This window comes from Penicillium citrinum, assembly GCF_028827155.1.
Source record: "Penicillium citrinum strain IBT 23319 chromosome Unknown utg000003l:1.0-4596430.0:1.0-4598250.0, whole genome shotgun sequence".
Classification (NCBI taxonomy): Eukaryota; Fungi; Ascomycota; class Eurotiomycetes; order Eurotiales; family Aspergillaceae; genus Penicillium; species Penicillium citrinum.
The window spans coordinates 357867-371662 of NW_026622688.1; the positions used below are offsets into that span (position 1 = coordinate 357867).

Here is a 13796-nt window from a genome sequence, read left to right on the forward strand (position 1 = left end):
CATAATAGTATGTATATAGATCGCCCTCACCGCCTACTCAGTATCTAGATCTATACTAGCCCCGCCCCCGCTTTATTGCCATTCACTTCGATCTGCTCCTAATATGCGAGATCATGTCCGCATAAAACTTCATCTGCTCACAAATTCAAAAGTCAGAATTTGAGTATCTTTGATTTGAATCCCATGGAATTTTATATCAATGACTCATAGAATACATGCGTCAAGGGAAGTTGTCACTGGATCCCATGAAAGCGGTGGATATGCGATAAATGAGTCAAATATTTGGTATACTGCCGGACTAAAGGCATGTTGCTCGCAAATGCGCTTTGAATATACGAGTCCAGGATGACAGTACACATGTAACATAATGCATTATCAAATATTATACAACACATATAGTCTTATCTCCAAATTAGCTGCTGCTTCTGTGCTCACAAAGAGTATTTCCAAGGCGGTGTCCCATTTCGGAGGTGGCTGCAGAGGCGGTGCGATTGTACCCCACCTATTTTTTTTTTTTTTCGATGCCTTCAAGATTCTTTGCCTTCGTTAACCCCACGAATTCTCTTGGTTTGTCACTGAGACTACATTTACAATGGCTACCAATCTCGACGAAGCGCCTCACAACAACTTCGACGTATGTACATCCACAATCCTGCAAAAGCTGCGATGGCGAACTTGAAAATCCCATTTCCAATTATCTTTCCCTCCCCGCAATTTGCGACCAGTCGCTTCAAGACGGGTTCTTGCAGTCGCAATTGTCTTATAATCGTCACCGTGGACTCAGAAAGAATGTATTTGCTAATTATCTATTCATTAGACTATCCTAGTGCTCGACTTCGGCGTACGTAAACCCCGGCAGTCGAACTGCCCAGGCCTACTTCACATACCAGGGCTTCAATACGACCGCGTGACTCATAAACCTTTACGAATGGAAAATACTGACTTCTCTCGCTGAAGTCCCAAACAAGCCACTTGATTCTGCGTCGTCTTCGCAGTCTCGGTGTCTTTGCTGAGCTTCTTCCATGCACCACCAAGATCGCCGATCTGACATGGAAACCTAAGGGAATTGTCTTCTCCGGAGGTATGAAGTCTCGGAAATCTATAATAGACTGCGTCGAAGACTGACTCGAATAATAGGTCCTGCTTCCGTCTACGACGAGGGATCGCCCCGTAAGGTTTCTTTCCCGGAGTGTCATGTTGCCAATACTTATTTATATAGATGTCGACCCCGGCGTCTTCGATCTTAACGTCCCTATCCTGTAAGTGATGTTACTGACAACCCTTCAAATTTCCATGGCTGGACTAACGCAAGAGATATAGTGGTATCTGGTATGAACTGCTTCAACACCGGCTTTTGATATGCCGCTAATCTTACCCAGCTATGGTTGCCAAGAAATCGCATGGCGCATCGATTCCAAGAATGTTGCCCGCGGTCAAGCACGAGGTTTGTTGCCTTGGGGAAACACTATCGAAGATAATATCTGACATTGCCTTTGCAGAGTATGGTCACGCCGATGTCACAGTCAAGAAGGTCAACAGTCACGTCGACCGTCTCTTCGCTGGCGTGGGTGATGAGATGCCTGCCTTCATGTCTCACTTCGACAAGCTAGTCAGCCTTCCTGCCGTGAGTAATATGAGGATCCCGATTTACGACACATTGATTGATTTGAATAGGGATTCGTGGTCATTGCTGCCACCAAGAACTCCGAGTACGCTGGTATCGCTCACGAGGAGAAGCCCATCTTTGGTTCGTCTTTTTCAAACCCCAATCTTTGAAAGTGCCGAGCAAGATGCTAACGCGATGTGATTAGGTGTCCAATTCCACCCTGAGCTCGAGCACGTTCGTTATCCTTCCCTCAAACCCTATACTATAACTCCCTCTGATATTCGAATTTAGACACCGCGCGGAATCGATCTCCTCCGTAACTTCAGTGTTGATATCTGTGGAGCTCAAGCGAACTGGAAGATGAACGATTTCGCTCCCATCGAAATTGCCCGTATCCGCGAGCTCGTTGGTGATAAGGCACTTGTCCTCGGTGCTGTCAGTGGTGGTGTTGACAGCACTGTCGGTGCTGCCCTCATGCGCGAGGCCATCGGAGATCGCTTCAAGGCCATTCTTATCGACACAGGATGCATGCGTCTCAACGAGTGCGAGGAAGTCAAGAAGACCCTTGGACAGCACCTGGGAATTAACCTCACAGTTGTGGAGGCTGGAGAGCTGTTCCTGAGCCGTCTTGCGGGTGTTGCTGACCCTGAAAAGAAGCGAAAGATCATCGGATCTACTTGTGCGTATCTTAATATTATTGAAATTGGCGAGCTATAGAGTACTGACGGCTCTAAAGTCATCGATCTATTCGAGAAAGAGGCTATTAGAGTACGGACAATCTTTCTGGGGACTTATATGGCTAGCTAACACGGGTCTTCAGATCGAGAAAGAAGCAGAGAACACCCCCAACACCGGCAAGGTCGAATGGTTCTTGCAGGGAACTCTCTACCCTGATGTGTAAGTGGAGACCAGCTTGTCTGTCAAAGTCAAAGCTAATATCGTCAATAGTATCGAATCTCTGAGCTTCCGTGGTCCTTCGGCTACTATCAAGAGTAAGCCACACAATACGGTTCCGCGAGCAGAGCAATTCTCTTAAGGGATCTTTACACGAAATATATGAGGCAAAGCTAACAATTTGTACAGCTCACCACAATGTTGGCGGTCTGCCCGAGGTAAGTATAATTTCCGATCTCTGATATCTAAGGCACCTTGACTAACTAGTATACAGCGTATGATGAAAGGTGTAAGTTGATGTAACATGATATCGATCGATTGATTTCCTTACTAATCCATATGGCTTATTTAGCAAGGCTTGCGCGTAAGTAGATTTCCCTGTTGCTTGACTTACGATAGATTGGCTAACCAAATTCTATCATAGCTGATTGAGCCTCTCCGACTTCTGTTCAAGGATGAAGTGAGGGTAAGTGAAAATCCTATGGCATGGATTATATCTTCACATATACTAACATCCAACAGGCTATTGGCCGTAAGCTCGGTATCCACGAGTCTCTTGTCAACCGACACCCCTTCCCCGGCCCTGGTATTGCCATTCGCATTCTTGGTGATGTTACCCAGGAGCGAGTTGAGATTGCTCGCCAGGCCGACCACATTTTCATCTCCAAGATTAAGGAGGCTGGTCTGTACGATCAGGTCAGTAGATTAAATCAACAAAACCCGGGCACAATCTAACCTTTTCCAGATCTCCCAAGCTTTCGCTGCTGTCGATACTAACCGCAGTGTCGGTGTCTTTGGTGACCAGCGCGTTTGGGGCTATATCATCATTCTCCGTGCTGTCCAGACAAAGGACTTCATGAGTGCGGAGGTGTTCAATTTTGATCACAAGTTCCTCGCGGTAAGTCCAACTCCAGATTGCTTTGCGGGCTTTTATGAAATGAACGGGCTCTGTAAAATTCATTCAATGAATTATCCCCCTTTAAGTTGCGAATTATATATACGTCTCAACTTACTGACTCTCCTCTGTAGGATGTCTCTCGCACCATCTGCAATCAAGTCGACGGTGTCGCCCGTGTCGTCTACGATCTGTAAGTAAAAGCTTTCATGCCATTTATCTTGATCTATCAGCTGACACGCCTCTCTAGGACCTCCAAGCCCCCCGGCACCATTGAGCTGGAGTAAATGACCTGGCATGGGGGATAAATAATGCGATATAGATCACTTGCCGGCGTGACATGAGAAAAAAAAATAGGATTTACTTTTTAGGCGTTTTTTAGAGATTCTATTAGAGGGGCATCCTGTGGGAAAAGTCATCCACAGATTCAGGTCTAATTTTTAGACCAGGATGTCTTTGGCCTTCCAAAAGATAGAGTATGCAATTATGAATTATTTTGGACATAACGAGTGCCTCATGCATGTTACCCGCGGATGCGGTAATTGAATTATACAGTGTACTACTAGTGGATCCTGATCCCGGTGCCTGAATAGAACGTGGACAAACTCAAGCATCATAGACTCTGCCAGAGCAACTGCTAAACACTGGCGTCGGACCTATTTACTCAGTGACTAAGAGTATATTGGCAATTTTGAGAAACGTTAAGTACAGGTTCAGAGACTTCACGTATCGCCTCGACCAAGAAATGATATTAGTGGATGTAGACATTTGAGATTGAAGGTCCCAGTAAGATATTGGTCTTCATCTTCAAAAAGATATCTCTATATCACATCGGTACTCCGATCTATTAAACAACAACGTAGTGTTACATGACAATGAAGTCTGACAGGTAGACATCCTCCTCTATACCTCTCGTTCGCCCCTTCTCATCGATGCCTGGAACCCGCCATGCAGAGAGCGGAGATTTAAATATAATACAATTTTGCACAAGGCACAGACAAGCTTGGCTTGAACGTGTTCACCAGATAACCCACGTGCAGATGGGGAAATCCGTCCGAAGATTCTAAGACGACTCTGACTTGGCAGATTCATCAGGCAACGCCTGTCCCGAGCCAGAGCTCCTCAAAGAACCATCATCCCAGATTTCTAGATTACCATCAGTCTGACCATGTGTCAATGTCTGACCCTGTTCCTTGAGCAGGTCTTCCAGAGTGGTGCTCTTATCGAAGAAGATACCCAGATGGTCACTCATGACATGGCGGTTCTTGCATGAAGGACATTGAATGAGGACCGTGCCGCGGTGGTAGCCCTGTTTTGACATACGGTGCGAGGATCGCTCTCCACAGGGTTTGCAGGTAAATGTGATCTGGTATGCCTCTTCTCCCTGACGACGTTCTTGGTTCTGCTTTTCGCGCTCGGCGTCAGTCTCGGAAGTGACTGGTGATTCGGTGAGTGGTCGTGCCGCGCTTGAATTAAATCTGAATAGTGATGGAAGCGTTCGATTTGATCTGGGGATGGCGGAAGATGGTAAGACCCGCTTGCTCTGTACCAGCTGTGAAGAATAGAATCGGGAGACTGGTACGCGACTTGATGCGAAAGCTGAGGATGGATAGACAAGAGATCGCAATGGACGTAGGGTCTGTGACGTGAAAGGACGCATGTTTGCGGTATTGTTTATTTTATAATATCCTTCCCTTGCCTTGTAAAATAATGAAGATTGAATCGAGTGATGAATATAAAACGAAAAGGAAACCATCGACGTCAAGGCGGGGCGGACCAATGTTATTCCGGTGGCTCCTCCGCGGAGTGGAAAAGGACCAAGTTAACACTTTTTGACCTTGCGACAATCACTTTCGTTCGTGGCAATTTCCGATTTCTCTGCTGATCGACTCTTCAAAATGGCCGCCATGAGGGCTCGTAATAAGATTCGAGCTCCTCGTCGGGTACGTTCCAGAAACCTCCGTATTTAATATCCATACACTCCTCCTAACAGACGACCAATAGGGCTTTGCATCTGCAAAAACAGACGACTTTGACTCTAGCTGGAAAGTCCTATCTTCCTCATTGACCGAAATTAATACCAAAAATGCATCCGCCCTCTCTTTCGAGGAAATCTACCGCAGTGCCTACAGAATAGTGTTGATGATGCGGGGTGATGATCTTTACGAGAAAGTTAAGGCCCTAGAGGAGGATTGGCTCCGGAGCAACGTTCAAAAACAAGTCACAGAGTCTATCTCAACTAGTCTTACTCGCTCTCAGGGTATGGTGGAAATGCAAGATCAGTCAAATGAGAGACGAGCTGCGGGGGAAAGGTTCCTGGGCGCGCTGAAGGCGAGGTGGGAGGACCATCAGCTCTGCATGGGCATGATTACAGACGTTCTGATGTATATGGTAAGAGACTTTCTCACTATAACTCCCTTTTTCCATACCTAATCGCATTTCCAGGATCGAATCATCTCCGCAGACCGAACAAAACCGTCCATCTATGTTGTCGCCATGGCATTATTTCGTGACAATGTACTTCGCGCCGCCGTCCCCCCCCACTCAGATACCACTGTGTACGATATTCTTGAATCAACAATACTCTTCATGATCCAGTTAGAACGAAATGGACACATTATTGAACGGCCTTTGGTTCGACACTGCATTCAAATGCTCGAGGGGCTTTATGAAAACATGACCGAGGAGGAAAGCTCCAAGCTCTACTTGTCTGTGTTCGAGCCTTCGTTTTTACGCACAAGTACGGAGTTCTATCAAGATGAAGGCAGACGTCTTATTGAAATTGGAGATGCTACAACTTTCTGCCGAATTACATCGCAGCGGATTTCCGAGGAACAAGAGAGGTGTCGATACACATTGTCGTCGATGACGGAGCAGAAAATACTGCACGTACTAGATGAGGAACTTATCCGGAAGAACATTGAAGAGGTCGTGCAACTCGAAGGCACCGGTGTTCGACACATGCTCGACCACGACCAGTTGGATGGCTTGCGAAGTATCTACCAACTCAATGCTAGAGTGGATCCTAAGAAAGAAGCTCTGATCAAGGTTGTCAACAAGCGTATCATCGAGCATGGTAAGGAGATTAATGCGTCTGCTCTTACATCTGCACAAGGCCAAGCTTTATCCGGGAAAATCGCCGAGGATGGGAAAAAGGGCGAGAAAAGCGAGAAAATGAAAGAAAAGCCAGTCAATCAACAAACTGTGTCCGCCATTCAATGGGTAGACGATATCCTGGCCCTCAAGCGACAATTTGATACTATTTGGGAAACCTCCTTCCTGTCAGATCAAGGGCTTCAAAGCTCGATCATGGCCAGCTTCGCCGACTTCATCAACATCAACCCTCGCAGCTCGGAGTATCTTTCACTTTTCTTCGACGAGAACTTGAAGAAGGGTATCAAGGGAAAGACCGAAAATGAAATTGACGCACTCCTCGACAATGGCATCACTCTGCTTCGATATATCAAGGACAAAGATCTGTTCGAGACATATTATAAGAAGCATCTATCTCGTCGCTTGTTGATGAAACGTGCATCTAGCATGGACGCTGAGCGACAAATGATTTCCAAGATGAAACTGGAAGTTGGAAACCAGTTCACTCAGCGTATCGAAAACATGTTCAAGGACATGACTATCTCCGAGGATCTATCAGCCGGTTACAAGGCTCACGCCATACAAACCGCAGACCCGGATCAAAAGCGAATCGACTTGGATATCAATGTCCTCACCAGTACGATGTGGCCTGTGGAAATGATGACAAATACGAAGGATGGTCAAGTCCAACTACCATGCCTTTTCCCCAAAGAGATCGAAAGCCTCAAGCAGAGCTTTGAGAAGTTCTACATGAGCAAACACAGTGGACGCAAACTATCTTGGCAGGCTGGCATGGGCACTGCTGATATTCGTGCTACCTTCCGACGTTCAAATGGGAAAACGCAACGTTATGAGTTGAACGTGTCCACCTATGCCCTCATCATCCTCCTACTTTTCAACGATTTACCAGATGGCGAGTCCTACACCTTCGAAGAAATCCAGGCCCGTACTCGCATTCCAAACAACGATCTCATCCGGAACCTCCAATCACTCGCCGTAGCTCCGAAAACGAGAGTTCTCAAGAAGGAGCCCATGAGCAAAGACGTGAAGCCTACCGATCAATTCTCTTTCAACGGTGACTTCCAGAGCCAATTCGTTAAAGTGCGAATCGGTGTGGTCAGTGGTGGTTCCAATAAAGCTGAGAATCAAGATCAGCGAAAAGATACTGAGAAAAAGCTCAATGAGGAGCGTGGCAGCACTATTGAGGCGGCCATTGTTCGGATTATGAAGTATGTTCAACTTACCCTGCTTTTACCCATTGCTCTACTAACTTCCCTAGGCAACGCAAAAAATTGATTCACTCCCAGCTCATGACTGAGGTCCTTGCGCAACTATCCTCTAGATTTGTCCCGGACGTCAACATGGTCAAGCGTCGAATTGAGAGCTTAATCGATCGGGAGTATCTTGAACGAGTGGGCGAAGAGCCGCCAACATATGGCTATGTCGCTTAGTTCTTCAAGAGTGCAATGTGATACAATGGGACATGATGATAACGATATTCCGCTTTCTCTCTTGTTAGCATCTCTTGCTGTTTACCTTTAACTTTTTCAAACTCATTTCCTCCGCATAGCCGGTGTTGATTCTTAGCGGGGGGCGTTATTTTATGGCGGCGATGATTGAATGTTCATAGATGACAACCAAGGATATCGGATAAATGCCCGATAATATCAATATAAATGGTAATCCAAAATCCACATCCCATTCTAGATAGAAATAAACAATGCAATCCTTAGATTCACGAGAACCCCATTCCAACTCCAACGCCATATATATGCACCATATCCAATCAAGAAAGCACCCAACCATAAAGAAGAAAGAAAAAACATACATAAATGCATAAACCATTAACCAAAACTCATAGAGAATTTCGTTTATCACAATAATTCCACTTCCCCCTTCAACCAAGCACTCTTTACACCCTCCCATCGAACAACCCAAACATCACCCATTCGCATCGTAACCCCAACATCCTCCTCTTCCTCCGATTCCCCAACAACAAGAACCGGAACTTCCGCCCCAAGACACCTAACAAAAACGACTTCACGAGTCTCAGGACCTTGAATCATACTGGTTCCACCAGCATTATCATCCAACCTCCTCAATTGTCTCGGAAAAGCCCCCATAAAAGACCCACTATAATGACTAGCCAGTAACTTCTGATGAGCATGTACGAAACTGGCCTCACTCTCAGAAAGCGGATCAAAGGATCCAATCGTCGAGATATCCGGCACCGAGTCCTCGGGATTTGGTTGAGTTTGAGACTGCGATTGTGATTGTGATTGGGAGAGATTTGGATTTGTGGAGGAGAGTTTGACGAGGTAGTGCATGCTGTATTTTGTGAGTTTTGATAATCGCACTCGCAGGAGACTGCGGATTATATATTGGGTTCTTGCGAGGTCTGTTTGGAGGATTGAGAGGCGGAGATTTAAATTTGGGTTATGGTGGTGTGTTTGTGTTGTTGATGGATCTGCTGATGAAGCGGCGAGATCTTCGATTGATTCAATCTGGCCGTGTATTAGTACTCTGCTTCAGAGAGGACTCAAGGGTATTTGTATTATTGGCTTGGGTATAGAAGGGGATTACCTGTGTTCGTACGCGATCCATCATTCGATCCATTAGTGCTGTTGGCCAGGGTAAGACTTCGGAGACGGCGCGTTCTGCGACCCAGAAACGGGTGAGGAGTTGGTGGTCTATGGCTGTTGATTCTGGACTTGCGCCAGGTCCGTGGTCGACGGAAGCGAGAATGTCGTCTATATCCATGGTGAATGATTGGGTGGGTTAAAGTTGAGTGAGTTGAGGTTGGATTGAGTTGAAGTTGAAGTTGCGACGCGAAAATGGCGGAGTTGCGGGTGGGTCCATTTTGAATGATTTAATTATATGCAGGGTTGAAGTTTTGATGGAGAATGTTTACTATTTAATATATGAAATATGAGATTCGTAGACGATATTCCTTTAGAGATTAGTTTATCAATTGGTAGAGAAGAGATGGGTTTGATATTATTGAAGACGGGGCGATTGAACTATATAAGAACACATTAGTAGTTAGATAGACTGATCTATTCAAGTATCGTAATGGTATAATATGATATTATTTTGATTGGTGTATAAACCAGATATGCACTTTTAAATTGAGTATGTCATTATTGTAGGAATCAATCATGTACGAAAGCCAAAATCTATCGCAGCTACTCGCTCGACAGACATTAACTCGAAGAAATATTAGAGGGAAATGATACTATGGCTCTCCCAATACCAATCGCAAGTCTTTCACGAAGGCATAACCAGATAGAAAAAAAAAGATACAAACATCAAAAATAGATATCATCCGGTCTCGCACCAAGCCCAAAAAAAAACCACAAAAGTGTGAGGTCGTAAAAGGACCAGAGAAAACGCCTAGTTTCCCGTGCAATCAGTCCGGTTTCACAGCTTCTTTTACTCCGCAGAAAATATGAATTTCCATACTGCGGAATGAATGCCGCGGACTACCGCGGACCGAACTACCGTCGACACTCATCCAGAAATCACCGTCACAATCGCCCCTCATACCTTCGCGGGTGGGGGGGCCTTCGGGAGGAGCATAGTCACGACCAGCAGCCGCGCCAGCGTAGTGCGCATTCGGTGGGGACTGCAATTCGATACCATTTTGTTGCGCGTGAGGCTGAGGCGCGGCGCCGAAGTATCCGTACTGAGCCGGGTTGGCGGAATATTGAGGCGGGGGTTGTTGGGGATAGTAAGGGTCTGAGCCGTAAGGTTGTTGATAAATTGGTTGATTTGGGGGAGGAGGACCTGGTGGCGGAGCCATCCAGCCTGTACCGGTGTAAGGTCGTTGACCGTGGCTTCGGCGACGTCGGGCATTGAAGCAGCTGGAAGTGTCAGCGGAGATCAGAGTGGTTTGAAGGGGGGGGAGAATTTGAGACTTACGCAAAGCCGAAGAAGAGGATGAATGCGCAGCCAACAATGACGGCGAATGCTACCCAGCGACCCCAGCGGTCCCAGTTGGAGCCATAATAGCAGTCGTCGCCGCCGTAGCTAGGGGAAGTTAGCAGAGTTCTAAGAGACAAGAGCAGAGGAGAGGTAAGAAGAGGAGAGATGGGGAGAGCAAAGGTATTGAAATATCAGTGTAGACGTACCAATAGTAACGTGGAATGATGGGCATTGTTGGATGAGAGGAGAAAAATGGAAGTGTGAAAGATGAAGTTCGGAAGTTGAAGGTGAAGTGAGGCTGGGGCTTGGCACTAGGCTGCAGTATACTCGGAGTCCTACTGTAGGGGCTAGTATAAGCCAATAATATTGGATATGGTAGTGTAGTAGTCAATAATCAAATGATGGGAATTATAATCAAGAGGATAGTGGAAATTAAAATAAAGAAGAAGAAGAAAAAGAAGAAGAAAAAGAAGAAGAATGAATGAATGGAAAAATGATTGATCGCCATTGAGGCGCAGCTCTACCCCAGAGCCAATCACGCCACAGTGGATTAGTGAGGCGCAGGGCTGACTCTTTTGTAGGTACATACAGTGTATGTACTATGTAACTACAGTATTCGTATTAATAATTATAAATATTAGAATAAAAGAGCAGAGTTGTGAGAGACATGATCAGATATAAGACAAAATCAATAATAATGCATAGGTCGCATTAGTGTTGTATCTACCATCAGTATACATAGTGTGATTCTACTGTATAGTACTACATAGTGGTAGTGTACTCCAACAGTCAATGCTATACTTCTACCAGCAGCTATGATTATTTATTGACAGCCAATATCCCTACTATATACTCTACAATATAGTGACTCACTGAATAATGATACTAATAATAAAAATAAAAACGCTCTGAGATTATCATCACGATCTGATCCACTAATGTTCTTCTTGGCGGCATCTGCAATGCCAACGCATCACTTGGTCCGTGTGTGCTGCGAACTTATTTAGCTGGCCATCTCCCTGGAGAATGATCGAGATTGAGTTCTTCTACATCTATTTGACTCTACTCGTATATCTATGGATGAAGATCAATATGACTCTCAATAACACAAGCTCAGTCATCATATATTCGTTGCATCGTCAGAGGCGGCGAGCCTAACCGTCTACCAGTGCTGAATCAAACAGAAAACAAAATATGAAACAAATCCACGATGTTCAGTACAGAAACAAACAAAAGAAAAAGGGGGAAAAATAACGAAATGGATATAATGCCATGAAATGCGTCGAGCTAAATCGAGATCGCAAAGAATGATCGCCAGATATCAATCATATCAATCACAGAAGACATTCCCTCACCATCATCGACTAGCTCGTGCAATCAACCAATGCAAGACGGCATCGAGATTAGTCTCTTCTTTAGCACTAATCCCATAGCAGCTCACCTCGCGATGAGTGATGGATTTAAGATCCATCGCATCAATCAACTCATCGACCGACAACTTTACCGGAAGATCGGATTTATTGCCAAGAACAAGCAAAGGAATTCCATCCAAAGTAGGTTTCGTCATCAAGTCATGCAATTCCTCCGTGGCAGCGGGGAGGGCCCCTCGATCGGCGGCATCCACAATATATCTTTTTAATTAAATAAAAAAAAAAGAGTCAGCCGACGATACATGAACAGACCACAAACCCAAATACAGAACAGACGACTCACACGATAGCATTGACACCCCGACAATATCGCTCCCACATGGGGCGAAAACGCGGTTGGCCGCCGAGATCCCAACTGTGCGGGGTTAGCAGATGCAGCAAATCAGCAAAGAAGGAGAAATGAAAAGGGAGGGGGGAAAAGAAAAAAAAAAGAAAAAAAGAAAAAAAAAAAGGAAGGAAAAGAAAATGAAAAGATACCATTTTAGAGTCACATGGCCTTTTTGGACTCGTTTAGTATTGAAGCCGATGGTCGGGATGGAGCTGCAACCCTCGTGAGTCAAAACGAAGGCGATACGCTTGGAAGTTGGGGGCGCTTGTCACTTACTCGACGGTAAATTCCCCGCCCTACAAATATGAGCAAAAGAAAAATAAGAAAAAGGGAAGCAGGGGGGGGAAAAGAGGGGAGGAACATACTGCTAGAACGCGCAGTAATGAGGATTTTCCTGCATTCTGCAGGCCGATCATGGTGACATCCATCTCGGTGGCCCTGCAGGGTTTCAAGAATGACCGGGTGAGCTTCATTTCTGCGGGGAGAAAAGAGAAAAGGGAACGGGCCGGGAGGGAACTTCCCGGATGGCCCACTCTTACCAGAACATCCTTAAAAGCCAGTCATAGATGGTACGGAAGATGCCAGCCATGATGAGGATGAAGAGAAGGAAGAGGAGGAAGAGGAGGAAGAAGAGGGAGAGAAGGGAGAGAATATGAGTAGATAATTGTGATAGAGATGAAGATAGAGAATATGCTGAGGTAGTAGAATACTAGTAAGAGGAGATGTAGATCCAAGCCAAAACAAGGTGTAACCGTGATTTGGAAGTAGATCGAATAGGCCAAAGTTGAGTCTGCGTCGGTCAGGATTGGATTGGATTAGATTGGATTGTTGTGGGAAGAGAAAGTGGGGGGGAGGAGGAAGAGGAGAGAAGAGGAAGAAGAAGAAAAAAGTAGGAGAGGAAAAGGGGGAAGAAAAGAAAAGAAAAGAAAAAAAGAAAAAGAAAGGGCGATGAGAATAGAATCAAGTATAGACAGAAAATCAAACTGAGATAAAAAAGAAGAGAAAAAGTAAAGAAACCAAACAATCCCCAAGGAATGCAAAGCATCGCAGAGAAATACTGTAGAACCACATGACGGCGCTTACTGACGTAAAGTATAGCACCCTGAAGTACGGAGTAGACTGTCAATCGGTAATGCATTATATAGAGTATCTGATATGAGATTATAGATGAGTTATCCACACAGTACATTGATACTCTTCTACTATGATGTCAATTATACTATTTTACTATTCTATATTTACTATTCACTAATTTATGTTCATACATAGTACTAGTAACTATAGTTAACTATATCCTGTAAGATCTCGGGTGAAAGCTGTCCGATGACTAATATTCTGCCGGTGTGCTTACCGCCTACTATCACCACGTGATGATAAGGATCCTCGAAAATTTCCCCGAGCAACTCAACTTTACGAATGTCTTCCGCTCAAAGCTGCCCCATTGTTGGCTCAATTCCCTCGCTTCTGTGAATATTCCCTAGTGGGAGGCTGAGGTTGAGGGCCTATCACTTATCTATACTCCTTCATCTCAAATATCAACCCTCCCAACACCCCTCCCGATCAAAATTTCCTTTCTTTTTCTTTTTTCTTTTTTTTTCTAGATCGGTCAAGCCGACAAGCTTCTCA

The 13796-nt window shown here is 45.2% G+C and overlaps 6 protein-coding genes across 6 annotated transcripts; 2 read left to right on the forward strand and 4 right to left on the reverse strand.

Annotated features, from left to right (window-relative positions):
* Window positions 1-592: 592 nt before the first annotated feature.
* gua1 (GMP synthase (glutamine-hydrolyzing)) lies at window positions 593-3682 on the forward strand (the record flags this gene model as incomplete). Its single annotated transcript, XM_056642323.1, has 22 exons — window positions 593-634; window positions 818-841; window positions 958-1081; window positions 1138-1170; window positions 1220-1259; window positions 1321-1329; window positions 1380-1444; window positions 1500-1624; window positions 1675-1747; window positions 1812-1840; window positions 1898-2285; window positions 2343-2374; window positions 2427-2503; window positions 2555-2598; window positions 2690-2718; window positions 2775-2789; window positions 2853-2864; window positions 2925-2966; window positions 3023-3196; window positions 3246-3398; window positions 3530-3588; window positions 3646-3682. 22 exons carry the CDS (start codon window positions 593-595, stop codon window positions 3680-3682), a joined length of 1626 nt encoding a protein of 541 aa, XP_056501735.1.
* Window positions 3683-4458: 776 nt separating this feature from the next.
* On the reverse strand, window positions 4459-5055 carry N7469_003404 (DNL-type zinc finger protein; the record flags this gene model as incomplete). The annotated part of the gene is made up of 1 exon (XM_056642324.1): window positions 4459-5055. The coding sequence occupies one exon, from the start codon at window positions 5053-5055 to the stop codon at window positions 4459-4461; it is 597 nt and encodes a 198-aa protein (XP_056501736.1).
* A 238-nt stretch (window positions 5056-5293) lies between these two features.
* On the forward strand, window positions 5294-7939 carry N7469_003405 (cullin family protein; the record flags this gene model as incomplete). Its single annotated transcript, XM_056642325.1, has 4 exons — window positions 5294-5338; window positions 5400-5786; window positions 5841-7717; window positions 7768-7939. The coding sequence occupies 4 exons, from the start codon at window positions 5294-5296 to the stop codon at window positions 7937-7939; spliced, it is 2481 nt and encodes an 826-aa protein (XP_056501737.1).
* A 423-nt stretch (window positions 7940-8362) lies between these two features.
* Window positions 8363-9248, reverse strand: sld5 (putative GINS DNA replication complex subunit Sld5; the record flags this gene model as incomplete). Its single annotated transcript, XM_056642326.1, has 2 exons — window positions 8363-8992; window positions 9072-9248. The coding sequence occupies 2 exons, from the start codon at window positions 9246-9248 to the stop codon at window positions 8363-8365; spliced, it is 807 nt and encodes a 268-aa protein (XP_056501738.1).
* Window positions 9249-9897: 649 nt separating this feature from the next.
* N7469_003407 (resistance to Congo red protein) lies at window positions 9898-10644 on the reverse strand (the record flags this gene model as incomplete). The annotated part of the gene is made up of 3 exons (XM_056642327.1): window positions 9898-10351; window positions 10410-10517; window positions 10619-10644. The coding sequence occupies 3 exons, from the start codon at window positions 10642-10644 to the stop codon at window positions 9898-9900; spliced, it is 588 nt and encodes a 195-aa protein (XP_056501739.1).
* A 1125-nt stretch (window positions 10645-11769) lies between these two features.
* Window positions 11770-12759, reverse strand: N7469_003408 (ADP-ribosylation factor-like protein; the record flags this gene model as incomplete). Its single annotated transcript, XM_056642328.1, has 6 exons — window positions 11770-12043; window positions 12126-12197; window positions 12320-12382; window positions 12447-12466; window positions 12536-12608; window positions 12710-12759. The coding sequence occupies 6 exons, from the start codon at window positions 12757-12759 to the stop codon at window positions 11770-11772; spliced, it is 552 nt and encodes a 183-aa protein (XP_056501740.1).
* Between the last annotated feature and the right edge of the window lie 1037 nt (window positions 12760-13796).